At 37.9% G+C, this 26,875-nt stretch overlaps 1 protein-coding gene across 1 annotated transcript in view; it reads left to right on the forward strand.

Moving 5' to 3' along the window:
* The first annotated feature begins 1,157 nt into the window (after positions 1–1,157).
* LOC108771741 (retinal homeobox protein Rx1) overlaps positions 1,158–26,875 on the forward strand; it is a 55,970-nt gene continuing 30,252 nt past the window's right edge. Inside the window, exons 1-2 of the mRNA XM_018537104.1 lie at positions 1,158–1,381; positions 23,410–23,642. Coding sequence (XP_018392606.1) covers positions 1,207–1,381; positions 23,410–23,642 — 408 coding nt within the window. The 5' untranslated portion in view covers positions 1,158–1,206. The remainder of the gene's footprint in view (positions 1,382–23,409; positions 23,643–26,875) is intronic.

Consider the following 26,875-nt stretch of genomic DNA (forward strand, 5'->3'; position numbering starts at 1 on the left):
GAGACGCGACGTACGGCGCGGCATGGGAGCCCGTCTGCCCTCCTCAACCCCTGCGGCTACCACCGTCCAGGAGAGAGGGTTACCTCGGAAACTCGTCGGTTGAGTACCACTGATCTCGCCATGTTCCCGGATCCCTATCGCGATTGGTCGCGAACCCGACGAACGGTGTCGCCGATTCGTCGAGCCAGGCCACGCCTCCGCGCGGCTCATGCCCGGACCACCTCTTTCACCGGCGAGTAGTCTTCGGGAGTAGTTGTGTACAGCTGCAACAAAGGCCACCCTGGTAGACGACGGCCGGCTAGTCCTCGCTGACACGACGCACGCTCAAGAGCTTCGACCTTAACGGGAAAGATTCTACCTAGCCATCTGACGCCTGCGAAAGTTAATGAGCGAGGACGAAGTCGGGCGCTCTAAGAAGTTGACGGGATACGTTTCCTCCCGGTGAAAACGGTTTCGCTTTTCCTCAAATAAGTAAGCGATCACGGTGGATGTGGACCGTTCGAGAAATCCTTTGAAAAGACTCGGATCTTGAGCGACAATGTGGTGTTAGTAAACAATAGCGAAGTACTCCACTTTGGAAAATTGACCGATACTAGTGATGGACACTTGGGAAAATTTCGATGAAAGATCCGTCTCTTATGTTGTCTGAACGACTGTTAGAAGAGACAGAAGTCAGTTCTGCGTCGACAGAAAATGTTGATAAAAGTGCCATGATCTGTACCATGACTTGTGAAGAGGTGACATGTGACTACGGAGATTCATTATGAAATTTAACTCCGTACATTGAATGGGTTCTGTTGAATTTTGCGAGAGAGAGAGACCGAACATTGAGGTGAATACATCCAGAATCGAATTCGATGTCACTGTTGTTATGTCCAAACCAATGACATGATCTCGTTAATTGATTGACACAGGCCAAACATTCTGGCACGACTATGACATTTTTAGATCTATAGAGAATTTATAAATCCGAAGGTACTCAAGTTTTATAAAAACATTGCCCTGGGACTGACAAACTCAAGTCAGTGCGTGATGTTGTCCGAAATGCACTTCACGGTGAGGAACACGTGTGCCAAAGAGTTTTGTCGTGCGATCGTCGAGCTTTAGTGCATCCGCAGAGTCACGCACGAAATCTCTAGCCGGCGGGGGTGGTGATCCCGACTCGAAGCAATCCCCGGGGAGGTTCCGCCGAGCGAGCTGCCGACAATGGATTCCCAGCAACTCGTCGACACGGCTTCGCAGAACAGTCAAGACATCGTTTTGCCAAAACCGGCCAGCAGTACACCGCGACACAGCATCGACGCGATCCTCGGATTGGCCAGCCACAAAAGGACTCATCAGGAAATGGAGGACACTAGTCGCGACACGCAGGAAAATACCGGTATCAATTTACTTCTCCTATAATCTTATAGGTCTCCTTTTTATCTCTGCACTAAGCCGCACTGAAACTTTTTTGTTTTTGCCAAATATTAAACATGCCTGTTTCACTGTAAGTTTCAAAAGCGTTTACTAGCTTTAATTATAGAAAACAGACCTCTAATGTAATATCATTTCAAAATTAAAGATCTGATTTAAATGTTTATGTTTTGCTCTTAAAATTACAAGATTTAAAAATGATAATCTTTAAAATATAGTAACTTTCCTTCTTAATATCCTCACGTTTAATATTTCAGAATTTCACGAAGAATTGGACACATAGTACAATGATTAAACTAAAGTATCGATATACAGGAAATGTCTTCGATTTATCAAAATTCAGGATGAAATTAGCATAATGTTGTATACATATATCCGTGATACGCTTAGATCTCTCAGCTAATTTAATAGAAATATAGAGATACAATCTTTTTCCTTAGCAGTTTCTCCGTCAAAATTTTTATGCTAGCACAACGCAAATCTACAAATGATTTTGTCGCTTTCTCGAGCCGTCGGATTGATTCCCGCAGAAGTTACTCCTCAACTTCTCGAGTTTTTCTCTTCGTGAGGCATGCAAAGTACAAATTTTTAATTACACAAGACACCTAATTAGAAAATGCTACTGAAATTCTTTATTGCAACTTCAAGCGCTCGTCGCATTTAATTATTTTGATATTGTCTATGATTTTATTAGTTTCCATTACATCACTAATTACTTATTCATTATCCTATCCAGCTGTTAATTAAAATTTTATTATACAGTTTAGAATCCGTTTATTAAATATTAATTGAATCATTAGTTTTTAATTTCTTTAAATTTTCAAGATCTCTGAAATTGTTTTCAAGCTTGGACACGGTTGAGAATTAATGCTTGAAGAAAGTAACGTTTGGTCGAGTGTATTCGGATATAAAGTTGTGGTATCAGTGGCCCAAAACAAAAAATCAATAGGGCGTTAATAGCGTAATTGCTAGAAAATCTAACTGAATTTCGACCGACGGCCGCGTGTAGTTTTCCACGAAGTCCGATTATTTTTTCGTATTTACGGACTAATTCGATTAGCAGACTAAACCATTTCGCTGTCCGTCTGTTGAATCTTGCATCCTGCCGGACAGACACGATCAAGCGCCGCGAGTCCGCTTTGCTATCCTGTCTGGCAGCTGCGTTACGGCCAGTTAATGCAGTTTGATCGAGTTTCGATTAATTATCGCCGGGAACGCGTTTGATCGATGTACATGTCCTTTATATTCCGAGAACAAAATTTAAGAAAAATAATTGAGAAGAGCATAATGGAATTAAGCGAGTGATTTGGACGTTCGAATACGTGGCGCGATGCAATAATTGTTCAATGATGAAATTAACAGCAATTATCAATTTGTCACAAAGCAATTTCTTCACATTTCGAGGGAAAAATTTCAGGAAAATAATTGAGAAGAGCATAATAGAATTAAGAAAGCGATTCGGACGTTCAAATATATGGCACGATGCAATAATTGTTCAATGATGAAATTAACAACGATTATCAATTCGTTACAAAGCAATGAAAATTATATAATTATTAGAATATTATTGCGAAACGGCAGTGGCTCTTAACATTGGAAAATCATTGCGCTACGCTGTTTCGCTTAACCAAGCGTGTGCTACATTTTATCTCACGTACAATATAAAACTAGAAGAGTTTTTTATTAGAAAGTTTTACGGTTCCTTTCTTTCTTTTTGTAAAATTAAAGTGTGTTCATCAACTGGCTTTCCAAGCAAGAGTTAAAAAGAAATATTTATAACTGCACGTCATTTTCTCGAGGCAAGATTATAACACGGCACTTACATACGTATACCTTGCGATTGACGAAAGTTGTAACCCAATGAAATAACGTGTAATAGCACAGATAGGTATGTGTAGATAATAATTACGTTCGTTGCGTGATTTTCTACCGTACTGATAAAATCAATTTACCGTACACTACTTCTTCACCTTCTCACGAGACATTTATGAGCCGCATTATTTAATTTACGCCGCATTTTCCGCGACCGCGATAAAGATTTATTCTAACAACGCAGCAACTTTATTTTTCTCACATCGAAATAATTAACGTATGTATCATATTGTCGTGCGGCCATGATCCATATGTCGATGATTAATGTTTCTAAAAACTCACAGCAGCTATATAATATACATATATTAATCATCGCGATATATAATTAATAATTTGAATCTGATCTATATATAGCGAGGGCTTATGTAAGTATTTCATTCATTATTCTATTTAGTGCTGAAATAATCATTTTACAGAAAAAAGGAAGCAAGAAACGAACGAGACAAGATGCGAATCTTTTATTAAATTATAAAATTAAAAGAAGATTTAGTACAAAATTATACACGAGGACAAAATTATACAGCAATTATTAAAAATGCGTTTATGCGTCTTCCTAAGTTATAACAGGATATGATTATTTTTTAATAGAACTTATAGATTCTAAATGACGCGTATTGTAATATAAATAGAGTTCAAATTAATTTAGAATCTGAGCTGTCTAATTATCTTTGTTTCACTTAAATATATGTATAAAATCTAGAAGGTTGCGGATAACGTTGTATCTAAAGGCTCAATCATTCCAAGAATATACACAGCTCTTGGCGTCAATTTCCTGCGCGGAACCGACCCCCTACACCTGTCGTTGGAGAGCATATAGGTGTCTCGTCGGTAGCGTTAGCGTATAATTGAAAAATCGTTAGTATCGCGACGTAGATCTCGCTTCTCCAAACTTCCCCAAACTAGACGGACATGCTAATTCGGCGTCGAAACCGAATCGGGAGATCGAACCGACCGACCGACCGACCGACCCGGACGGTCGGTTATAGATGGAGCGTGCTCTCGCTCGATGAAACATATATCCGATAATTCCTGTTTCGAGACACTTTCGTCTCGGCTCGCCTACGCTGCCCGCGAACTGTCGTTCGTGTCATACTGAAAGTGCGCGCACACACAACGGGGGCGAGAGCGCGAGTTATCGACGCAACACTTTCGGCGGAAGGGTCGGAATCGACAAAACAATTTTGTGCCGGCGCTACCATTATTGGTATACGGTGCGCGAACGAAAAAAATGGGCAAACAGCTATCGGATATTATCGCCGTAAGTGATATAAATTAGCCGGGGCACACATTCGCGTTTCCGTATAGCCAAGTGCACGCGAATCGATATTGTTGCGCTTAATTTTCAACGAAGCGTTGTATTATTTCTCGCGATAACAATAGCTTCCTTTCTGACTAACAATGACATAAATATCATAGTACGAGTAGTGAAGCGCTTATAACATGTCAATCGATTGTCAATTGCTCGTTTGTGAACTTAATTAAAAAAAATTTCAGTACGTTTTGAAGACTGGAATACGTATTGTTGTGACGTTCGCAACCAAGTCCACCAACTCGTTCACTTTTTCAAACTTCTAAAATGAACTGTTGCGATTTTTTAAACATAACTCTATAGTTTATTTATGATTAATGGATACAATGGGAGAAATGTGTTTTGATGACTATCGCACGATAAGATAATTATGTTTAGACGTATTTTTTTTATGCTGCTATAATGCCAATAATAATTATAAAATTATACTCAGTAATTACATTATATTATTATAGTAATAACAATAATATTTAGTTTTACCAAAAAATACATGGTTGTAATGGCTGTAAATTATAATTAAATTAGTAATTGTTTTTCTTTCTCTCAGTGTGTAAGATCGATCAAAAAAATGTTACGCGCAAAGGAATTCACATTATTTGCGATGTATGTATTTTAAGTAATTGCATTAAGAATGTATTTTGATAAAATTAAATTGATTTTAATTCTACAAAATATATATAATGAGGATAGTTCGACAAACACAGTAATGCAGCGTTGATCAATAAAAAGTTTATTGCTTCGTTTTTCAGGACACTATTTCTATTTAGAAAACGATTTTCATTGCATTTTATAAATCAAATAACTCGTAATCTTATCGGAAGTAGAAACGTCGATAAAAGAAATTACGTCGAGAATTGGAAAATAAACTCATATAAAATGAAGTCATTCTTATCTGATTCCAAACTATAACAAGCCTGAATAAGCCTGTCAAGCTTAATATGTCTGACGTAGGATTAATTGCCGACGTTTATTCCCGAGGATTTACATTGATCATTTTCGATGGAAATTATAGAGAGACCAAATGGACCAACCGCAAGACAGAAATGTGCTGAGAAAAAGACGGGGGCTGCTTAGCCGAGACCCAATCTTGTCCCGCTAATCGAATTATCATTAATTATGATACCGTACGCGCGGAAAGAAAGAAGAGGTAAAAGGCGAGGGGCCCAGCCGCCACTAATAAGTATGGAGAAGAGCGGGGAGGGGAGGAGGGGGGGGAGAGAGGGAAAGACGAGCACGAGGAAGACGGAAAAAGAGAGGAAAAAAAAAAAGTGGAGAAGAGGAGAGATAGGTGGAAGCGGCTTTAAGTCGCTTCTTAAGAGGTGAATTGACGTGCCTACTAATGGATCGTGCCTGCTTCACATCTTCTTTCCTCTTCGCGCGCTTCGTCTTCTTTTCCCTCTGCTATCGCTCTTGTAGTTTTAACGCGGGACTAACAGGTCTGTTATCCTCAGCGGAATCGGCCGTCTACTGTGCGGCCGCGATTGATCGAAATTAACTCGCTGGAATAACGAATGACCGCTGTCGCGTCGCGTGCGCGCGCGAACGCGATATACGCGTTATTTGTACACGTGTCACCGTGTTACATTGTGAATTTGGTATTTGTCAGCCCCCCCCCGTTTTAGCTCCCGCTCGCCCGAAATAAAGTCAAATCGCATTAAGCATAAATCGCCGCCAAAGTTAGATGACGTAGCGGTTGAGGATTTATTGATGCAGGATGATTGCTACCATATTAACCTCGTATATGCGCTGTGTAACTGGTTTTTTTTCTGTATCTGATTTATAGCAAGCGGCAGCTTATGTGTCAATACGTAAATAATATTTAGCAAATATTGTCTTTCATAGAATCGATGACGCAAATTTTGCTGACAAAGCTCGCAACTGACGTTTCCAATAAATATAGAATCTCACAATCTCGCCCTCTCGATAACTTGTATTTTTCGTTCATTTCAAATTAATGAAACTTTACACACCTTTTATTTTCGACAAACCTAGCACGGTATTCCTGTGTACCCGAGTATTATTCTTAAAATAAAAACGAACGTGTAATAAAATATTTACACTGACAGAACCGTTAATCCAATATCACTGCCATATATATATGTACGCGGAAGAAAGAGAGAAAGAGGGAGCCCTTTCTTTTTATTTAAATCGGAATACTCACACTGTTCGCGCAAACAATCCCCCGCGTTTTTACGTGTAATTTTATCGCAATCATTAATACTGCGGTATTGGAAAGATATATTGCAACTTGCATTTATTGCCCCGGCCGATGAAAAGGATGGAAAGCGTAAGATGGATAATGGCGGGATAAGCTGATTAAACAACGTATTAGTCGAACAAATGCGAAATCGCTTTCAGTGCGCGAGATTAATCCCGCGACATACGCGAACAACGCGACGTTAACACACTTCGAATTAATTCTTCGTCGTGTTATACGAGTTTCCCAGCGATTGTCTAATTCCTTTTAACGCCATGCTAACGTCGTTAACTTTCCGCTTCATAATTTCATCATCTGCCTCGCAAGTTTCACAATTATTCCGTCTAATTCAATTCCCGATACCAAGTCATCTTTCCGAGAACGAACCTGTAATTAATCGTGCGCGCAACTGATAATATCCATGCTAATTACGATAAACCGCCACGACAAATTATCTGCAACGAGATCTCGAACGTGCTATTTATTCGCAGTAAATAATTAATTTCGCAAAATGTGCGGCAAAAATTACTCGCCTATATAGAAAAACTTGATCAGCACAAAAGAATCACTTTAGATGAAAAAAATATATGTATAATTAAAGTTTATATACAAGAGAAAATAACTTGAGGAGAGAGTTTCTTTGACAGAAGTGAGGTATTAATTATTTAATGATCAAATTATGTAACTCTTCGACGAGTACATGAAGTTACAGTCACTGATATCAATTAATTATATCGAATGGACGAATAAGTTGTTTTCAAATAAGTATCTGGGAAAGATTGCTAAAAGAATTATTTTGCAAATAAATAAATATTTTGAAGTAAGGAAGCACTAAATATGAAAGAGAGATTGGTATCTGATAATATTTCTCTCTGTGCGAATTTTTAAACATATTTTCTTCAAACAGCACACCAAACGCAGCTGGTCTTATAAAATTAAAATTGGAATAGTAACGTCAAATTAAATTGAACGATAATTCAACCTATTAAATGTAATCTTAAATTACTACAAAGAATATTTTGTAAATAAATATTTCTTCTGTTTAACCTTTTTCTTTTGAAAGATTAAATTTTTATTTTTCTTCCCTGGCATGACTCGCGTTATCACAATTTCATTACTTATTACGCGCGTATGTACGTGCACTACCTCGCGCCATCTGATTCGAGTTTGCAGGAAATATTTACGACCAGCTTTTACTGCTAAATTGACGCTAATCTGATCGCTGGCTCTGATATACGACCTACTCGCACTTATCAACCTACAACTGCAACTTAAAATACAACATCTACATTTTGCAATAAGAACGTTTGCAATATAAATCAATATGTATTTATAGCGTTACACATTTATTTAAATATAGTACGCTTTTTATCTCTGCAATGCCTTCTATTTTTCTATTTGTTTACTTTGAAGTTCAAATGGCCTTAACAATGGTAGATATTCACACAAAGAAAAAATTAAGAAAAGAGAAAATTAAATTGGACCAAAATTAAAGTTTATTTATATATTGATGGATAATTAGATAGATATTATTTTACAATTGCATTTTCATCTGAATTAAAAGAAAAAGCGATGGAAGTAATTATAAAGGTGTCCACTATACTTTTATATGTAGGATTAATGTATAAGTATATAGTGGAGAAAACTATTTTATAATTGTAACTAATTACATAATGTATTCAACTATGTATGTTAATTATAAATATAAAACTTATGTTGTATAATTATTACTTTTATAATTGCTATTACAATGTCCTTCTCTCTGTACTGTACAATTTCTATCTGCACATTTATGAAAACTTTATTTTACATCTTTCTAAGCAAATGCATCAAGTGTCTCTCTAAGCTTTTACAGAAAAATTAGTTGTAGTAACTATAATTTAACTGTAATTTAGTCATTTTCGGTGCCAAGTGTACATTTTTGTTAAAATTATAAATGCAATAATTATACAGGACTGGAAGACAAATTTTGGGAGAACAATTCGAACTAGAGTAGGTGTTTCTTATACATTTTAGATTACTGAATCCTAATTCGTAAGTCGTTTTGCCCCACTGCGTACAGTTTTCTTAGATAATCAAGAAACATGATAGAAAAGTCTATAGAAATTAAAACACTTAAGGAAAGAGCAGAAGTAAATATAACGTTAATATCAGTGTAGTCTGAGACTTCATTTTAATGATATATTTACTTTTGCTGTTCCTCATATGTTTCTATAATTTTTATAGATTTTCCATCATTTTTGTTAATTACTTAAAAAACTGGACGTGATGAAGCGGTTTACGAATTCATACAATCAGGAACTATATACTTTTCTCACACCGATTTGAAACTTGACGAGCGTAGTTTCTTGAAGAGTCACAGAATCAATCCACGTCCGGAGCTCCTAAATATCTCTGTGCACTATGGATACGTCTATATATTGCGAAAGGTTGCACCGGTTCTACGGACCTGACGTAAGGGTCGCGTCGCGTCGCGTCGCGTCGGCCCGGAGCACCGCATGTGAAAGCGCTTTGTTAGGGAGAGCAATTTCGATCGCGTGACAACGCGCGGGGTACAACCACGGGGTATGCATGAGAGGGAGGGGGCATCAACGATTACGTGTAATTTTATACCCATTTATTGCTAGGGGGTCTTGTTGTTTTTTCGGCAGCAAACTTTTCGCACTTACCTACCCGATCGCAAATTGAACGCAGCTGTGCGAGAAGTGGACTGGTTGAACTCAGCCGTAGACATCACACACAATGCTACTTTCTCTTTTCAGAATAAAACCGTTATTAAAGACACTGGCAATAAACAAATCTTCTTAGTGACAAATGCATAATTAATGTCTTTATAAAGCAAACGTGCGAAATAAAAACAATTAACGGTTTCTTTCTGATGATTCTTTGGAGTCAATATACCTTTTAGCAACAAGAAATATCTGCTAGATAATTCTTTGCGGAATTTATCGTTTGATTTATGTTGTAATCAATGTTTTCGCCAGTTTCTTTCTAATTATAAAATGTTTTATTCAACTGTACACATTTATTTTATACAGGATTGATTTTGCCGAAGTATTTAAAAATCTGGATACAGATCTGAAAATAATTTTGTTGGACCATCAACATAATTACGCAGAAATTTCAAACGTGATGAGCAATATTGCGAAAAGTTTTGACATGTCAACAAGCAGTTTGAGCAACCTGCATAATCAACAATTTTTTTTCAGATTTGTGTCTAAATTTTTAGACGCTGTGGCAAAACCGTGTTTCGTGTACTTTTTTGTACAATTAATTATCATCACCTATGTATATGTATAATCGCTACAAAGTCCTTTTCTTCGAGTGCGATAATACAACTTTCGCATCGATAATCGTCGCAAGGCCGATTGACCTAGTCGAGATTTCGGCGACTAAATACGCAAAGTTCTCTGTAATTGCGAGCGGATGGAAATGCACGGCCTCGGCGCCGACATCGTGCCGTTCCGCGCCAGTTTAACTGGATTATCGCTGCGATCAAGGCTTGCGAGAGTGGTAATTGGCGCGCGTGTGTCGCCGATCAATCGTACACCGGGCATCGCGGAATCTATTTTACTGCTCTCGGATACCGAAATGCCTCGTGATCGATAGCTGAGACTACGCCGAGACGGAAGTCTGCGCAGATATAGAGGATACACGTCGAGGAGGAACCGAGAGAGAGAGAGAGAGAGAGAGAGGGGGGGGGAGGGAGAAGACGAGTAAACACAGCGCGGTAGGGAACGAGCGAGGGATGTGCAGGCACGAGGTATATACTGGCAGACACGACGGAAGTAGAGAGACGCTCACACGCGGTGCAGTATTGGCGTAATTTGTGCAGCGATTAGCAATCGGTACGTCATTACCACGATTAATATTGACGCCTGGATAATTCAGGGCGCGTGTGTGTGGATGTGTGTGTGTGTGTGTGTGTGCGAGCCGTCAGTCAGTCACTTCTGCTTGCTTGCTTGCCTGACTGCCTGTCTGCCTGCGTGCGTGCTTGCGTGCGTACACGTGCGCACATCACACGCGTGCAGACCGCGCTCGGCGGGCCGCGCGCGGCCTTTCAACTGGCTCATAAAGCGGCACGCAGACACGCACACGCCCACGAATACGTTCGCGCGCAACACACGGCGCGCGATGTCGGCAGAGATATCCCAATAAAGCCCGCACGCCACTGAACAATTAAATTATTAACTAGTAACGATAACGAGGGGGCCGCCCAACCCGCCCGTTGATTACTATTATAACGGAGAGGCCCCGCGCCGTCACGAGCTATAAACCACGCGAAAGGTACGTAAACAAAATAAATCGTATCACCCGCCTCCTCGTCTCTCCGTCGTCCACCTTGACCTCTACGTCACGTACAGCCCGGAAGCGAGGGACTCCATGGAGTCTTGCGAGGTCAGCCGCGCGAATTTTGCCACGGGGGGCAAGAGTAAGGACGCGCGGTAATTGTGCAACTTCAACTTTGACGAGTATTATCGTGTCGACACATGCCACGAGTATCGAAAAATCAGCGCTGCTTCCATCATTAAGCAGATGGTCACCGACGCTGCGGCTGCTCAATTAGAGCATTAACGTCGATGAGATGAGGTCTAATATACTGAGACTTAATTGGACATATGGCAGATTTAGAAAATATACGCAGAGAATCCAAAATAAAACAAAATTTATACTTTCTATGAAAAAGTTTTCCGTCAAGCCTAGAGGGTTGAAGATTTTTGTTACACTGAAGGAATGGTTTTGCTGAAATATTAAAAAATTTAGGTAGATACAGGTCTGAAATAATTTTGTTCGGTCATTAAAATAATTATGTAGGCTGCTTAAAAATTGTTTGCTAAAATGTTAAAACTTTGCTCAGCATTGTTATCAACGTTTAAGCATCGGTTCAAGATACAAATCTGTGTCTGTCTAAATCTTTAGATATTTTGGTAAAGCCATTCTTTCCGTTTACGAAAGCGAATTTTTGTAATCCATTTCAGCTGCAATTCGATTCACGCTCACACATTCTTGGAATCATTTTATAAATGTAAGAATATTAAATGAAAACAATTAATGATTCTTACAAATTGTGCGAGTGTGAATCGGACTGTAGTAGTTGGAAACTTTGCATAAAATTTGACACATTTTGCAAACTTCAAACTTTTATGTTAATTTAACACAAGATAAATATGTTAGAAAGTTATATGGAACATCTTTTTAAATATATAAATTACCAGAAGAAAATATTACACTTTAACAGAACTTGAAATAAAATTGTGGACACATTTTTTTAGTAAAAAATAATATTATAAATTAACACACACATTCATCTTAAAAAATTTACCTTTAAAACTACATTATTTCACGTTGTTTAAACACTTACTCGTAAATTGTGTTATTTGAAGTTATTTTAACACTAACAAATATTAAATATTAATTTAACACAAAATATTCAAATACATAACGACATTATCTTAAATTAACACAACATATTAAAAATTTAATACAGAAACAAGGATTGATTTTAACATAATTGAGTTAGAGATACAAGATATCTTTTACTGCGTTCAATTATATGATATATGTATACTTTAATACCAGTATTTTTAAAGATATTCCTTAATAAAAGAGAGAGTTTCGAAAGTTAAATACGCTAATTGCGATTGTATTCCATCCCGATCTCGTACTTAGCCTGGAGATTTGTTTCGCGCGATGTGTTTACTCCATGCTGTTTTAGCATTTTCTATCCGGACGAACACACGTTGACCCGCTTAGGTAGAAACTCTATCCCCGCGACAAGAACCCGATGACAGCTTAAGAATATTACCTCGACCATTGTTGCGATACACACACACACACACACACGCGCGAGCTCGCTTGACGATTTAATAATTCGATATCCCGTACGAGAATAATCGACGAACCCGATATTCCCATCTTATAAAGATTAAGCGCGCGATCGCGTACCCTTCCGCTTCTTCGTAAACAGCCGATATCGTATCTGTGCGTTGCAATAATGAGGGGAAAAAAGTCCGCTGCGCGATTACTCGCGCCACAACTTACGAAGTAATTTACTCTCTCGCCGTTTTGTTAACTCAGTTATCGATTAACGCGACCGTTTTGCCTCTCCTACATCGGCATCGGTCATCCAGAAATTTAATTTATCGCAAACCGGGAAGTACTAATGTAACCGGCCCGATCTCCCTCTCTCGTATACAGAGGAGAGATAACGTGTTTTACGTTCGCTTACGCCGGAGAAAAAGCACGCCGGAGATATCGATCGGAAACCAGTTCGCTAATTTACTCGCTCTTTCCCTTTCTCGCTCGCTTTATTAATCCCCCGTCAATTAACTCGACTAACAGCTCCCGATGATCCGACTGCGCGAGTGCTTTAAATAAATTAAATTTGCTGGGTGGTATTGGTCGGGGCATTAAGTACTACCGCGGCAATAAAAACACTCGCTCCGCTGTGTCTCGGGCGAGCGAAAGGGCACAGAGAGTGTCGCGCGGGCGGAGACACTTCTCTCTCGAGGGGATCGATACGTGCGTCGGATTAAAGAGCGCGACAGGTGACAGTGGCTTTTACGAAGAAATTTCCGTCGAAACTTTGTGCCGCGCAAAGTGGCCATTGCGTTTCGTTCCGGAGATAAAAACTGAAAGAGTAGAGAGACCGAGGGAGGGCGGTGGACGAGAGGAGGAGAACCGAAAGGGAGGAAGACAGAAGGCTGCGGACGGGGGTGTGGAGGAGACGAGAGGGAGGAACGACACCGGTGATGGTCCACGGGAAGACAAATTCTGTAATCCTCTTTGGTCGGCGAGCTAAGCCCTCTGTGTGACGGCATACCTTTCCTCTTTCTCTTATTTCCTCCCTCCTCCCTCCTCCCACGTGCCGTCTCTCCTTGTCACGCCACCGTGTCCTCCCACGCCGATCAAGGAAATTAGATTCCGAATCGACAGCCGTGCTTAAGTACAAACGACGGCGTGGTGTATCCTGCATCGAATATCGAACAGTATCCGCGATGAAATCTCGTTTTTTCACGAAAGAGAAATTTTGTACGTGAGAAACACTCGAGGGACGTTTATGTAATTAACTTGGCAATAAAAACACCAACGAGAAAGAAAAAAAGGAAGAAACATAATAGAAATGCGCAATAGTGATCAAGAGAGAAATACGTGACAGAGAGAAAAGTTTTTAGTATTAGTTAGAGTTACATAATATATAATTATGCTTTTTATCGCTATAATGTTAGCAATAGTCATCTTCAGCGAGTTGGGCCCAATTAATTATTTACAGTAAACTATCACCATTATGTGCAATCTGTTTTCTTACACTTTATAAATATCAATTGTACGTATATTTTCTTATAGAAGCTATACACATATTTATTTCATGTAATTATTACTAAGTGATAATTACAGCAGTAATAATTATGGTACTATGTAATAATTATAATCGCAAAGAATAAAAAAATTTTTCTAGTGTAAAAATTAAAATATAAAGTATCTTTGTAGCAACTTTTTTTTTATAATGTATGGAATCAGTTTTGATCGAACGCTAAACAAGTAAAAACAGCATCACATTTTGAGAAATTTTATCTTTTATTACGTAAAAAGTACTTATAATAATTGAAGTAAATTAACGCATCAAAGTTTCAATTAAATATTACATTCTAAAAATGAAATATTTAAACTGCGTATTCGGTCATTAGAGGTATATTAGCGCTGAATTTTAACGATTCTGATATATTATCACCTCTTCTCAAGCGAGTTAACTAAAATAGCACCGAGCTCGGGATATTAATCATTTTGGGCATCTAGTTTTTGATTATGGACACCGCGTTAGTCGTATCAATATTGAACAGGAAATTCAATTAAATACGCGGCACGAGTTTAATGTACATACACATTCCGCACGGCATCGCCGAGTTTACAAAATCATCGCACATCCATCCCTCTTTATCTTTGATATCACTGATCGCCATTTTCGCATCGGCTATTAATTTTCAACGTCCATTCCACCTTATATATATATATATATATTAATTATTATTAATTGTCCTCACGATTACAAATTGAGAGCCTACGAACTGTAAAAACGGAAGGATGCGATAAGCGTCGCTGCAATTTTCATCCATATGATATTATGATGGAGTTTCGAGCTTCTACAAAATCGTTATCACGAGATACTGATTTCAGTTGCCCGATCTAATAATCGCGTGGAAAAAAAATGTCATTGCAAAATAATATTGGATTATGGACGTCTAAAAAAGCGCGCGAAAGTTGATCGGTTTCATGCAACCATCTTGACACTTGATTGGCGGTTGATCGGCTTCTCGTTTTATGCGCTAAAGTACGACTTTCCTTTAACAAAATGCCAACAGAATATTAATTAATTTGACCGGCAGTCAGATATCATCGTCCGCGGAAAGCTCTCGTATATTTGTTGGAATCAATTCGTTTACCTCTAATTCATCATTCGCGACATTTGCTCGCAAATATATTAAATGTGCGCTTTGGGATATATGCGGTTTACATTACAAACAGGGAAACGAACTCAACTACCCGAGCTAGTCGCTTTTAATGAGCACCTAACAATGCGTAACTTTTGACACATATGTATCTAATGATTTTTTCAAGACCCGTTCCTCTCGATCGCGTTGCTAAATTTTATAGGGAACGAAAAATTTTAATTCCCAACACGGATATGCGATCCGTTCGTTCGAATATTTCAATATTAAACTGCACATTTACGAAAATAATGTCTATCAAAGTTAGAACTTATATTTGGTAAATGCCACGTAAAACAGTAATGGAATTTTTTTCACACTGTGATTAATGATTGCGCTGTTTTCATAAAATGTAATCTCTTAGAAAGAATGCATTACGATAATAATACTTTTAACCATTTATTCGTATAAATTATCCAAAAAATTTACAAATTATATATGATATGCATAAATTACAAATGTCGAAAATAATTGTTAATAACGCAATTGTTTTTATTTTTGATAAATAATAGGAAAATCGTCTGAAGTTTCTTATTAATGTAAATAATAAATCAGATAATGAGAATTTCGCGTAGTAATACGCAAATTAAAATACGAATTATAATCATTTTGAGTGCCAATTATATATTTTTTTTATACACTGAAACAATATTTATGAAAATTTAATGAGTATTTGTTTAAATAGAACCAATGGGACATTTGCTTACAGTAAATTAATATCTATTCAATTAAAAAAGATTATACTTATTAAGTATATTATTTTTTAAATGTATAGGTATATATAATTTTATAAATATAATTACTATCGTTTATTAACATTTCAACAGTAATAACTATGCAAATGAGCTCATAACCTTAATTATTTCACAAATTTCAGTTACAATTGCAATTATAGTCAGAAATACCATAATTATTTTACCAATTATGATAAAATAACATTTTTCTATCAACGTATAATACTTTAATTAATATTTGAATATAAAATTAAACGATTGATTCATCACTTTAAATAATATATATATAAGTACACTGTCTTGTGTGAAAGCGTCATTCAGACGTTTACTTGCATGGCTTGCTTCGTGCATTTTATATCGTACTTATAGACAGAATTGCGTGTGCTATCGTCCCTCAGGGAGTGACGCGCGGCGCATTAACTCGCCGCTCCTCAATCGACGCCTTAACTCGATTAAGTCGCCGAGAAGAATCAAAAGGCCCCCACGGCATTTTGAAATTTATCAGCGATCAGTGTTGGCCCATTAGAGCCGGTGGCCGGTCTGGGGAGCAGAACCACGAATCTCTCCTCTCTCGGGCCACTCCGTCCATTATACTATCTCGCCGTGTCAATCTCTTAAGTAGCTAGAGAACCGACTAGGACCGCTTTGCATCCGCGCGATACCATCTCCACCGTCGCTCGTGAACGCGAAATACCGACGACTGTCTCGTTCATCCCTTTCTGAGATCGTGTCACAAAATTACTCATCAAGACGTTCCTATTCGCGCCGATGAGAATGCAGGAAACGTAAAACGTCCCGCAGTTGTTCCACGAGCCTTGAAATACCCTAGACGGAATAAGGACCGATAGAAAGCAACACGAAAACTGCATTAGTTGTTTTCCTACGATTTCCAGCGATGTAAACGATGAGTTTTTTTGATGGATCTCTTTTATAACAAGATCTGATATAATCCATATGACCTACTTATGTGTAATAAATATAATATATAATATGTCCTTATGTATATATATAAACATATTTTTTCATGTGATGTAAAATTTTTATGATGCAACATGGAATTGTAATATAGCAAAGCAGCAAAAATATTCATAATTATTTTTATCTGTCAGCACAACGCGTTACGAAAACAAGTCTTTTCATATCTCTCTCTTTCTCTGTCTTGTGCTCTTTCAAAAAAATCTATCTTTATAAAGAGGAGTGAAACATACATATTTTCGTGACATAATTAAATGCGTTATAAAAGTAGACTTGAGTCTTATATATATTTATAAAAATTTATTTGATTTTGTTACAAAAATAGACTCGTCTCGATCTTTACGTTAGCTTAAATTCGCAAAATTACAGTATACAATTCTTTTAAATCTTCGTTGACCGCGCAGAAAGTGGTCAATAGTGCTCTTTGATTATCAATCACCTCCAGCCAATTCTGGTCTCAGTTCTCGGATAATGTCATAAACTTTCGCTTTCCTGGCTCGGTGTCGTGTTTAATCCACGAAAATACAAGTCGTTCTCAGGGACGTACTCCTCGATATAACAGAGCGGCAAGTAGTAAGAGAGCGACGGCGGCGCTCCGCCACCATATAGCTGCCTCGTAGGATTTAATCACGATGGTTACTCTGAAACCCGATGGTCCCGACTGAAACCAATTATTGCGTAGACGTATCCGCGTACATATAGGTATATACGAAGCATCCAGTTATTCGAGTGAAACGTGTATTCGCCTATACCCTCGTATCACAGAAATCCGCTTCTACGAATATCCGTACGGGGTGCAAACGTTACGCGCAAGCATCAGCACACAGGATGATTCGTACTTATTCCCCGCCCCCTTTTATAAATTTTCGCTGGGGTGAACAGACTTTATGTGAAATGTCAACAAAAGAGTGTCTCCTCTTATTTGCATGGAATGGAAAGTTACTTTTTCAAAGTTACAATTTACTTGTTACCGAAAAAATAACTAGTTACAGATTTTTTAAAATAACTCATCACAATTGCCGTTACTTGAAAAAGTAACTTTTCGTTACTTTTCTGTTATACTCTCTTAAAATCGACGACCTCTAATCACAGCAAACGGGTGCCTAGGGGCTTTCTGGTCTCAAGCACTATATAGCTCGTGTTCAATCGAACTGTGTCCAATCGTGTGCCAAGTAACGATAAAAGTAACTCTAAAATTACAATCACCAAAAAAATCTAACTACGTTACTGTCATAGTTGCTAAAAAAACTAATGCCAGTTAAGTCACCAAAAAGGTAAGTTGTAACTGTAACTTTATTACACGTAACGAGTTACTTCCACTCCCTGCTTATTTGTAGATATTAAAAAATTATATAAGGTCACCCTATGTGCTTTATTATATGATGCATTATATATATATATATGTATACATCTAGATCAATACATACCTATATAAATTGTGAACTTATTTCATGCAATCTATTTCAATTTCTTTCAAATGTTTTTATTTAAAACATTCTTCGTTGGTGTATCTAAGAGTGAGAATAACGACATGCAACTTCCAGGTGTAAATTTCTATTGGGTGTCGAGTTAAAACTTCACGGAGCGTGATGCACGAATAAACTTCTGGCGTGCACGCATGGCTGCACGTCTTTCGGAAAGCTGAATTAAATTAGTTAATAACCTTCGACCCGACCGCCACGAATCTGCAAACCTCGCAATTCCCGTCTCGCAATCTTACGATTGGATAATTAAAATTTACTGAGTAGCTGAAAATAGTGGTAATGTTATTAAGCTTGAATTATATTTAATTGCCGTGCGTTTTCTGGTACGAAGCGGAGAGTTGCAATTAAATGAAATAACGTATCAATTCAGATTTAGAAACCGCTTTCATTTATGTAAATTAATGTAAATTTATTTAAACTGAAACAATCTAAACGCTTCTTTAATATGAAATTAATCAAAGATGAAAACATAAAGAAATACTAAACGTAGTTTCTAATGAAAACCTCCTCTCAGAGAGAGAGAGAGAGAGAGAGAGAGAGAGAGAGAGAGAGAGAGGGAGGGAGGCCATTATCGATTGTTGTTGATAATTAGCCGGTACAGGCGCGCGTCAATCGCCAGCTAAGACGAGGTTATTAGATTGTTGGTTAGTATCGGGCGCAGCTTCTCGCGAGGATACGTGAGCCGCCGCGAGTACAATACAGACGCGCGTGTGTTAGATGCGTGCACACGCGGTTCGCACGCTTGCGCGAGTGCGCGCGGAACGCCGCCATCGAGCCACCTCCGATTACTCCCTCCACAATTCGATTTAACACGCTGCGCTGCGACGCGAGAGAAGGTTAATTATGCAGTTAATGAGAAGTACCTGGATGTATGTATAATATATGGGAGGAGGAGGGGGGAGGGGGATACTGCCCGAAAGAGAAACTTTCCTTGATCGTTACGTCTATAGGACGGATCGGGATGAAGTTAGGATTTACGACAGGAGCGCGGACGTGCGGAGGGTGAGAGGAAGGGGTGGAGGGTGAGAGAGTACACGGTGGAAAATACCTATTTGCTGCCGCGATCCCGCAGGATCAATCTCTTCGTCGGTGGTGCCGTTCGGTTTCTTGGACGATATTACACTCGGGGACGGGAATAATGCGAGGTTTGATCGGGCGTTCGTCGACGAGTAACCGCAGCACCCGGGATGGATGTAATTTGCAGGGAAAATGATCGCGTAATAGTTCACCCAGTGAGCGCAACGCGTTCCGCATTGTGTAATAACGTGCAGTCGTATTAATCTTACCCGAACCGGGACTGCGAAACGAAGGATGAACGTTTATTTTTATTCCTCATTTCGTTGCTCACCGCGCAATTTTTATCCGTAAAGTCTTTATAAAGGTTGTCACAACATTCGTGTATCTTACCATCAAAAATCCTTGAAGCTCCATTAAATTCATAAGGTCGAATTATGCATATAATAATTGGAGTCGTTTTTAATTACTTCTAAAGGTCACCACCGCTCCTATTCATAATATGTCATTAACTTCATTAAAATAATGAAGTTAAATAATTTTATTCAAGAATTGTATTAAATGTGTGATTCGAATTTAATTGATTTATACTCTAAAATAAAAATGCATACGTTATAATATGGACATTGCTATTATTTTGAAACTTGAAATAATGCAATCAATGGAATGGATTTTGATAAATGTGGTTGTTTTTTATCTATTGAAATGTGTTCAAATAATAAATCTGGCTACACATGGAAGTTAAGAATAACAAAATTTGACTCAAGGAATTGGTTTAAATTTAATCTTTTAATATTTAACGATACTTAATATTTGAATCAATTTTATCAAATAAAAATAACGAATTTTTAATGATTGATAAAAATTTCTTGTACATATGATTAATACTCATTTATAACATTTAATTAATAACATTTCCGCGTGTTAAATTGCGTTTTAAATTCCTGCGAATTTACCAGCTAGCGTAACTTTAATTATTGTTTAATATTGTAACATTCAGGACGATCGTTTATTAAAAGTCGAAACGTTTATTATTTCTGTATTATATAACATTAATACTAATTTTAAGGTAATTAATTACACATCAGCACAAATACACTCAGCTCGCAAGCCTCTTTGTCATCATAACTTTAAATGTTTATATTCACACGAGTCTTGTCTCATACGCTTTTAATTGAAATTTTAATAATTATTTCTTATATGATTAATAATTATTAATTATAGCAATCTAATGTGTATAAGGAAATCGTGAAGAAATTCCGTTTTGCGAACGATATTACCTTGAAAATGAAAATAATGAAACGAATTCTGATTGGACGTTCAGACGCGAGCAATCATCAACCTCAACGAAAGGTGTAATTTGCAAGGAAAGAGATAGCGTAATAGCTCGGTGGAAGTGCCGCGTATTGACGCGCCTTGAGTTCTTTCATAGCGACGCAAAGTGCTCGAAAATTACCTAGTGATTACTCACTTAATGATTTAATCCGCGAAATTGCACGGTCTGGCGACGATCGTGTAATTTACGAAGAAAATTGTAATTTATACGAAAGTAGGTAAAAGTGCACGGTAAGATACAGTAGTAGTATTTTTCCTCGAAGCAACGCGGACTAACGAAACTGTGCAATGCACGCGAGCGTACACTTTTTCTCTCGTAATATTTTTTGAAGAAAAATTCTTGTGAGACATAATTAAAATGAAAATTTCATTTAAAACAGAATACCAAGTAATTGCTCGGAAAAAATGTCACAGCTGCAACAACTGCCATAACTGTGACAATGATAATAATTTTCGCCCATCGATACATTTGGTTGTGATATAACCGTAAGATGAACATCCATGACTGTCAAGATATGCCATCTTATGATTATCATAATTAATCTATAACTTTTACAACCAAAAAATCTATTGATGGGCGATTTTTGGTCGTGGCAACCGTATTATTTATTTTCCGCAAAAAAAATTATGCAGAATCAAACTTCTGTTGTGTTAAAAGTACATAGATTTTAGAGTTAGCGTTAATTGTAAATGAAATGTCTTCGAAATGTTTCCGCTGTTAAATTAGCTCAAAGTCCAAATTCATAGTTTGCCTCAGAATTTTCAACGTGTATAATTGTTCAAAATACGCGGATAATTACACGCGTCTACATACTTCGTGCATTAAATAAATCAAGCAGAGATACGTGATGTCGTGTATAAAGAAAAAGCTTTCCAAGACTACGGCAAACACGATGTCATCGCCAGCGCTGTCATCGCCAATGCAAATCTCATTACAATGCACCTGCGCTTTGACAGTGAAACAATTAAGCACAATGCGCGCCCGGCACGGCATATCGTAGTCGGTCGGACAATTAATTCCGCGCTTAAATCGATTAGACCTCGACCGGAATACTGGGCACGAATACTCGTGGCCACGTTTCTAAATACACAAATACGGCGGAATGTGCCATTGTTATTTGCAGCGAAAATGATCGCGTGATTGTACGGCAGCGTAAATAAATCCCCGTCGCTTTCGTTGCGCTGACCCTTTCGTTAACGACGATAACGACGCGGCGATGTGGCCGTCGCCTTAATAAAGCGTCGGATAAGCGGCGACGAAACAACGATAGGGTCCAGTTACACAAATACAACGTGTCTCCCAGGTATGGAGAGAGAGTGCGTGCTGGCGCGCACTTACTTACGGCGATGTTCTCGTTTATCTCCGTTTTATTAGATGATTCCTTCAGGACATCCATCGGACACCCTACTGGCTCTATATCTTAATCGTAAAAGCATATACTCGTATAATACTACAGTTATTCAGTAGATTTTTATTTCTATCCAGAAAAATATGTAGTTTTCATAAATCACACTTTATATTGTATTAATCATATTAAATGTAATTATAATTTCACAAACACATCGTTTTCTTCATATTTTTTAAATATTTTATATATGTAAATATGTAACTTTTTTATTAGAGACAACAGCACATATTTTGCAATATATCTAAGTTTTAAAAACATTCGAGGAGTTTTACTTGATTACAAATATCACTAAAAAGGGGAAAAGGCATTTTTCCACTACTACTTCCGAACATAAAACATTTTATTACATTTTACAAATATTGAGGGAGAGAGAGAGAGAGAGAGAGAGAGGGGGAGAGAGAGAGGGAGAAAGTAAATGATTATTTCCTGGCACAGCTTTATTCTCGATAATCAATATCCAATCTTCCACTTTCGCATTAATATCAGAAAAGAAGAAGTGTCTCCTATTTATTTCAAATTATTGACGAAAGAAAAAATAGCAATTTAGTTCATTCGCTTCGTTATCTGGTGAAATCATATGAGAAGAACGTTCATTAACTTCTATAATGGTTCATTGTGCTGATTCACATTTTATTTTTGCAAACTCACTGCGAGATTACCTATATTGTATTTTCATATATAAAGGAAATATGACAACCGATACTTTACACGCTCTCGCGCGCTCGTCGAGAAAAGTATAATTCGTCCGTCCATAACCGGCGTCCTTCCGTTCCCTGTAAGCATCGCCTACATTAAACGTCAAATACTCTAATTAATCCTCGTTGTCTCTTTTACATTTAACGAGGCGTAACGCGTCGTACTTCTCGATCGCGAAACGTAAAGGAAAAGAAAAAGTTGCGCGAGGAGAAGAAATCCAGGCCGCGTGTATGGCGTTTTAAAGCCGCGCCGCGACTGAATTCACCCATACACGCGTAACGCGTTTCCGCACGCCACGCACGCACTCACACGCAATTCCGCGCGGCCACGCGCGTTGCAGCACTTCTAATAGCTACTATTATGCGCGCATAATGGGGGTAATAGCTGCGACTCCGGATAAATCGATCACCATTACCGCTCCTATTACCCGTAACGACCGTTTCCGAGGAGACCCTGACCGCTCTCTCTGTTGCGGCTTCCAGGTGAGAACAGCTGCAACTCCACCGGCGGCGGCAGCGACGAGGAACTCGGCGCGGGCTGCGGGGAGGACATAAACGGTAACGGGGGCAAGAAGAAACATCGTCGCAACCGGACTACCTTCACGACCTACCAACTGCACGAGCTCGAGAGAGCGTTCGAGAAATCCCACTACCCGGACGTCTACTCCAGGGAGGAGCTCGCCATGAAGGTGAACCTCCCGGAAGTTCGTGTTCAGGTGAGTCATTCTCCGAACGATTTCGCAGAGGGGGGGAAAAGTGACGTTTGCTTCACACTACTTTTAGAGTACGTGAGTTCGAGAGGGAGAAAGCTTTCTTTCAAAGTTCGAAATGACGATGATCGATTGAAAAATATCTTTTGTCTCTTTCTGGAGTAAACAATGGAACATGAGAAATCTTTTTCTATCTTCTTGACATTTAATAAATTTATAAATTGCCATCACACAGACACAAATCTCTCCTTTTAATATTATAATATATAATACATATATTAAAATGTATATAAAGAATGATCATTTTCTGTGTGCAAGATGTTCGGAAAATGTGGTTCTAGAAAAAAAAGTGATTTCTCGTGTAAAAATAGGTCAAAAATATCGAATGAAATTTTTTCATATAGAGCTCTGTTTTCGGAAAAATCGAGTTTAAATATTTATTAAGTACGCATACATTTTACTAGCCACAATCTACTTCGTTCTCCGAGTCTGACAGTTCGCCGATATTTCTGTATCAATCTAAATTCGGTGTTAATTTAAACTAATGTAATGGGAATTTTAACAATGTGTTAATATTATTAATTGAAAGATTGTTAAAAATGTCTGTATAAAAAAGAATTTTTATTCCATATTTTCGACTTGCTTTTACATGAAGAATCATCTTCTTCGGGTGTACGACGATTCCGAAACACCCTGCATAAATCACTTCTTTACAGTTAGTATTAAAATGTACTTTAATAATTCTGCAAAATGAAGGCGGACTTCAAAGAATAGCATAATAAAACGTTATAGCATAAAATATACATTTCCGGAACGCCCTGCGTATTATCTCTTCTTTATAGTTAATACTAAAATACTTTGATAATTCTGCAAAATGAAGGTGGACCTCAAAGACTATCACAGCGTATAATAAAACGTTATAGCATAAAATATACGTTTTAATAAGTAAGGCAAAACTATCAAGATATCATAAAATTTATTACCATTAGGTATATAAATAATCCTGTGTAAAGTATGTTGCTACGAACATTTTTCGTGTACTTATAGTTACATAGAGGCGGTATAAATTTGCGACCCGCGGGGCACGATATAACAGGATTTATTCTTCCTCGACCGAAATTTGACGGGTACGAATATCGTGTTCGGCGATACGGCCGGGGTTAACGCTGGCGTTTCCGTGCAAACAATCGGAACGACAATCGCTGCCTGGCGCGCTGGGCCGACGTATTAGACTAAATTAAATTAATTATGTGCGTGACAGCGATAAAAGCACGCAGTCGCGTGCGACGGTGCATCGATTAGGCTCCCAGGGGCACGCTTGCCGAGCGGCACGTACAACGGCCGGTCCAGTAGCGCAGCTACCATGATTCGGCAGGGCCACCATCGTCCGAATTTCGACAGATACAATCCTCAAGTTCTTTATTTACGTTATACTTTTTCTCTTATTCTACACATTGTTAAAAATTTATGATGTCGGATTATTATATTAAATTTAAATCATTTTTTATCATTCCTTTAAATCGCCACTGCTTCTACCCAATATATCGTTACTTTATCTAAAACACAATTTAGTTAAACAGTTTTCAAAAATTTCAACAAATATTAAATTTGACTCTATTTATTTATTGCTTATTAAGTGTATTAAAGTTATTGGCCGCGTTTAACAGGGAATAATCGGTTAACGCTTAGTGATTCTTTAATATAATTGGTTCTTGCCTTTAGTTTGTTCGTCACTGAATCTAAGTGTAGGAACTAATCATATTAAAGAATCACTAAGCACTAATTGATTAGTTTTCTCTGCTGAACGCAACCATTCTTTACTTTGAAATTAAGAAGTTTAGCTATAGAAATAGGTTGATTTACCTTTTCATACATGTGGAAATTAAAATAACAAAATGCTATTGAACTTAAGAGATTGGGTTATACACCATTGATACTCAATATTCTAATCTCACATAGAAATTCAAATGACTGTTCTCAGGTAAAAGTCTTCGCAGAATTTGTGTACGCATTGCAATATAAAAATAATTAAAGAATACGAAAAAATATAAACTTATTGTAAACTTCTGAGTTTTTTTTCGAAGAGATAAGAGGCCTAAAAAAGCCAGAAAGAAGCTGGAGATTTCGGTACAAGTCTCGTCAACGTTGCCACTTTGTTACGCTATTGGGCGGGGCTCTCGGCAACATGGGATAATAACTCGGCCGGCAGTCTTACGAGCACCTGCTTTTTCTTTCTACCTCCTCGGACGCGGAATTGATTTTTACCGAGGCGCCCGCCTTAAGTTTCCATCGCCGCGAAGGGCTCTCGCCTGCCGGCGATGGTTAAGATTACGCGTCGATTGCAATTAAGGCTTTATCGAGGCAACCACGCTAATTCGTAGTGTCGCGGGTGTTCGGCTCGTTAGAGTTACCATTAAACACGCAATGCGAGAAACGTAGGCATTATCTTTGCGCCTTAAGTGGATTATAGATGGGCCTTAAGAAGGAGAAAATGGCAACTGGAAAGTAGTCAAGATTGAACTCTTTTAGAAAGCCGGAGCTTTCATTGTCGCAATTAACAAGCGGTTTATATTGCGAGATAAGCACGTCGCCCCGGTAATAAAGCTTATAATTTATCTCTGGCTTTTTCGACGTGGAATAAATGACAGATAAACGATTAGTAACAGAAGCTGAATGTAGAAAAATTATGCAAATAAGTAATCAGATATGTCTAACAAATTAAAGACAAAAGTACGTCATAAGGAGAACTATAGGAGTCTAAGCGGTAATTAGTGCACAAAAATATAATGAAATATCCTTAATAAAGTCATTATCAACGAAATTAAGTAGAACAAAATTGATGAATTCACTTGTCATACGAGTTTACAAATCAGCAACCTAAGTGCAGGACATCCATTATTACAATAAAATTTTTTCACTTCATTACAGTTGGTTGTCCGGAATGAAACAAGAAACCTTAGGCCTGTTCTTTTTAGCTGAGCTTCTTGCACGGTACATCTTTTTTCTTTGTCTTTTTCCGAGGAGAAGAAAGGAAGAAAGATGAACCGGTGTTAAATATTCAAAAAGAACAGGCCGCTTGTTATACGTATGAAACTATAAAAACAAACTGTTATAGTAACAGATATCAACATTTAAAATTAAAGGAACATTGATAGGCACTCACTAAATTGTTGCAACTTTCGTTTCGTGTACAGTAGTCATATATTATACATATATTGATTGTGAAAAATGTAAGCTAA

The sequence above is a fragment of the Cyphomyrmex costatus genome, unplaced genomic scaffold (assembly GCF_001594065.2).
Source record: "Cyphomyrmex costatus isolate MS0001 unplaced genomic scaffold, Ccosl1.0 scaffold164, whole genome shotgun sequence".
NCBI lineage: Eukaryota > Metazoa > Arthropoda > Insecta > Hymenoptera > Formicidae > Cyphomyrmex > Cyphomyrmex costatus.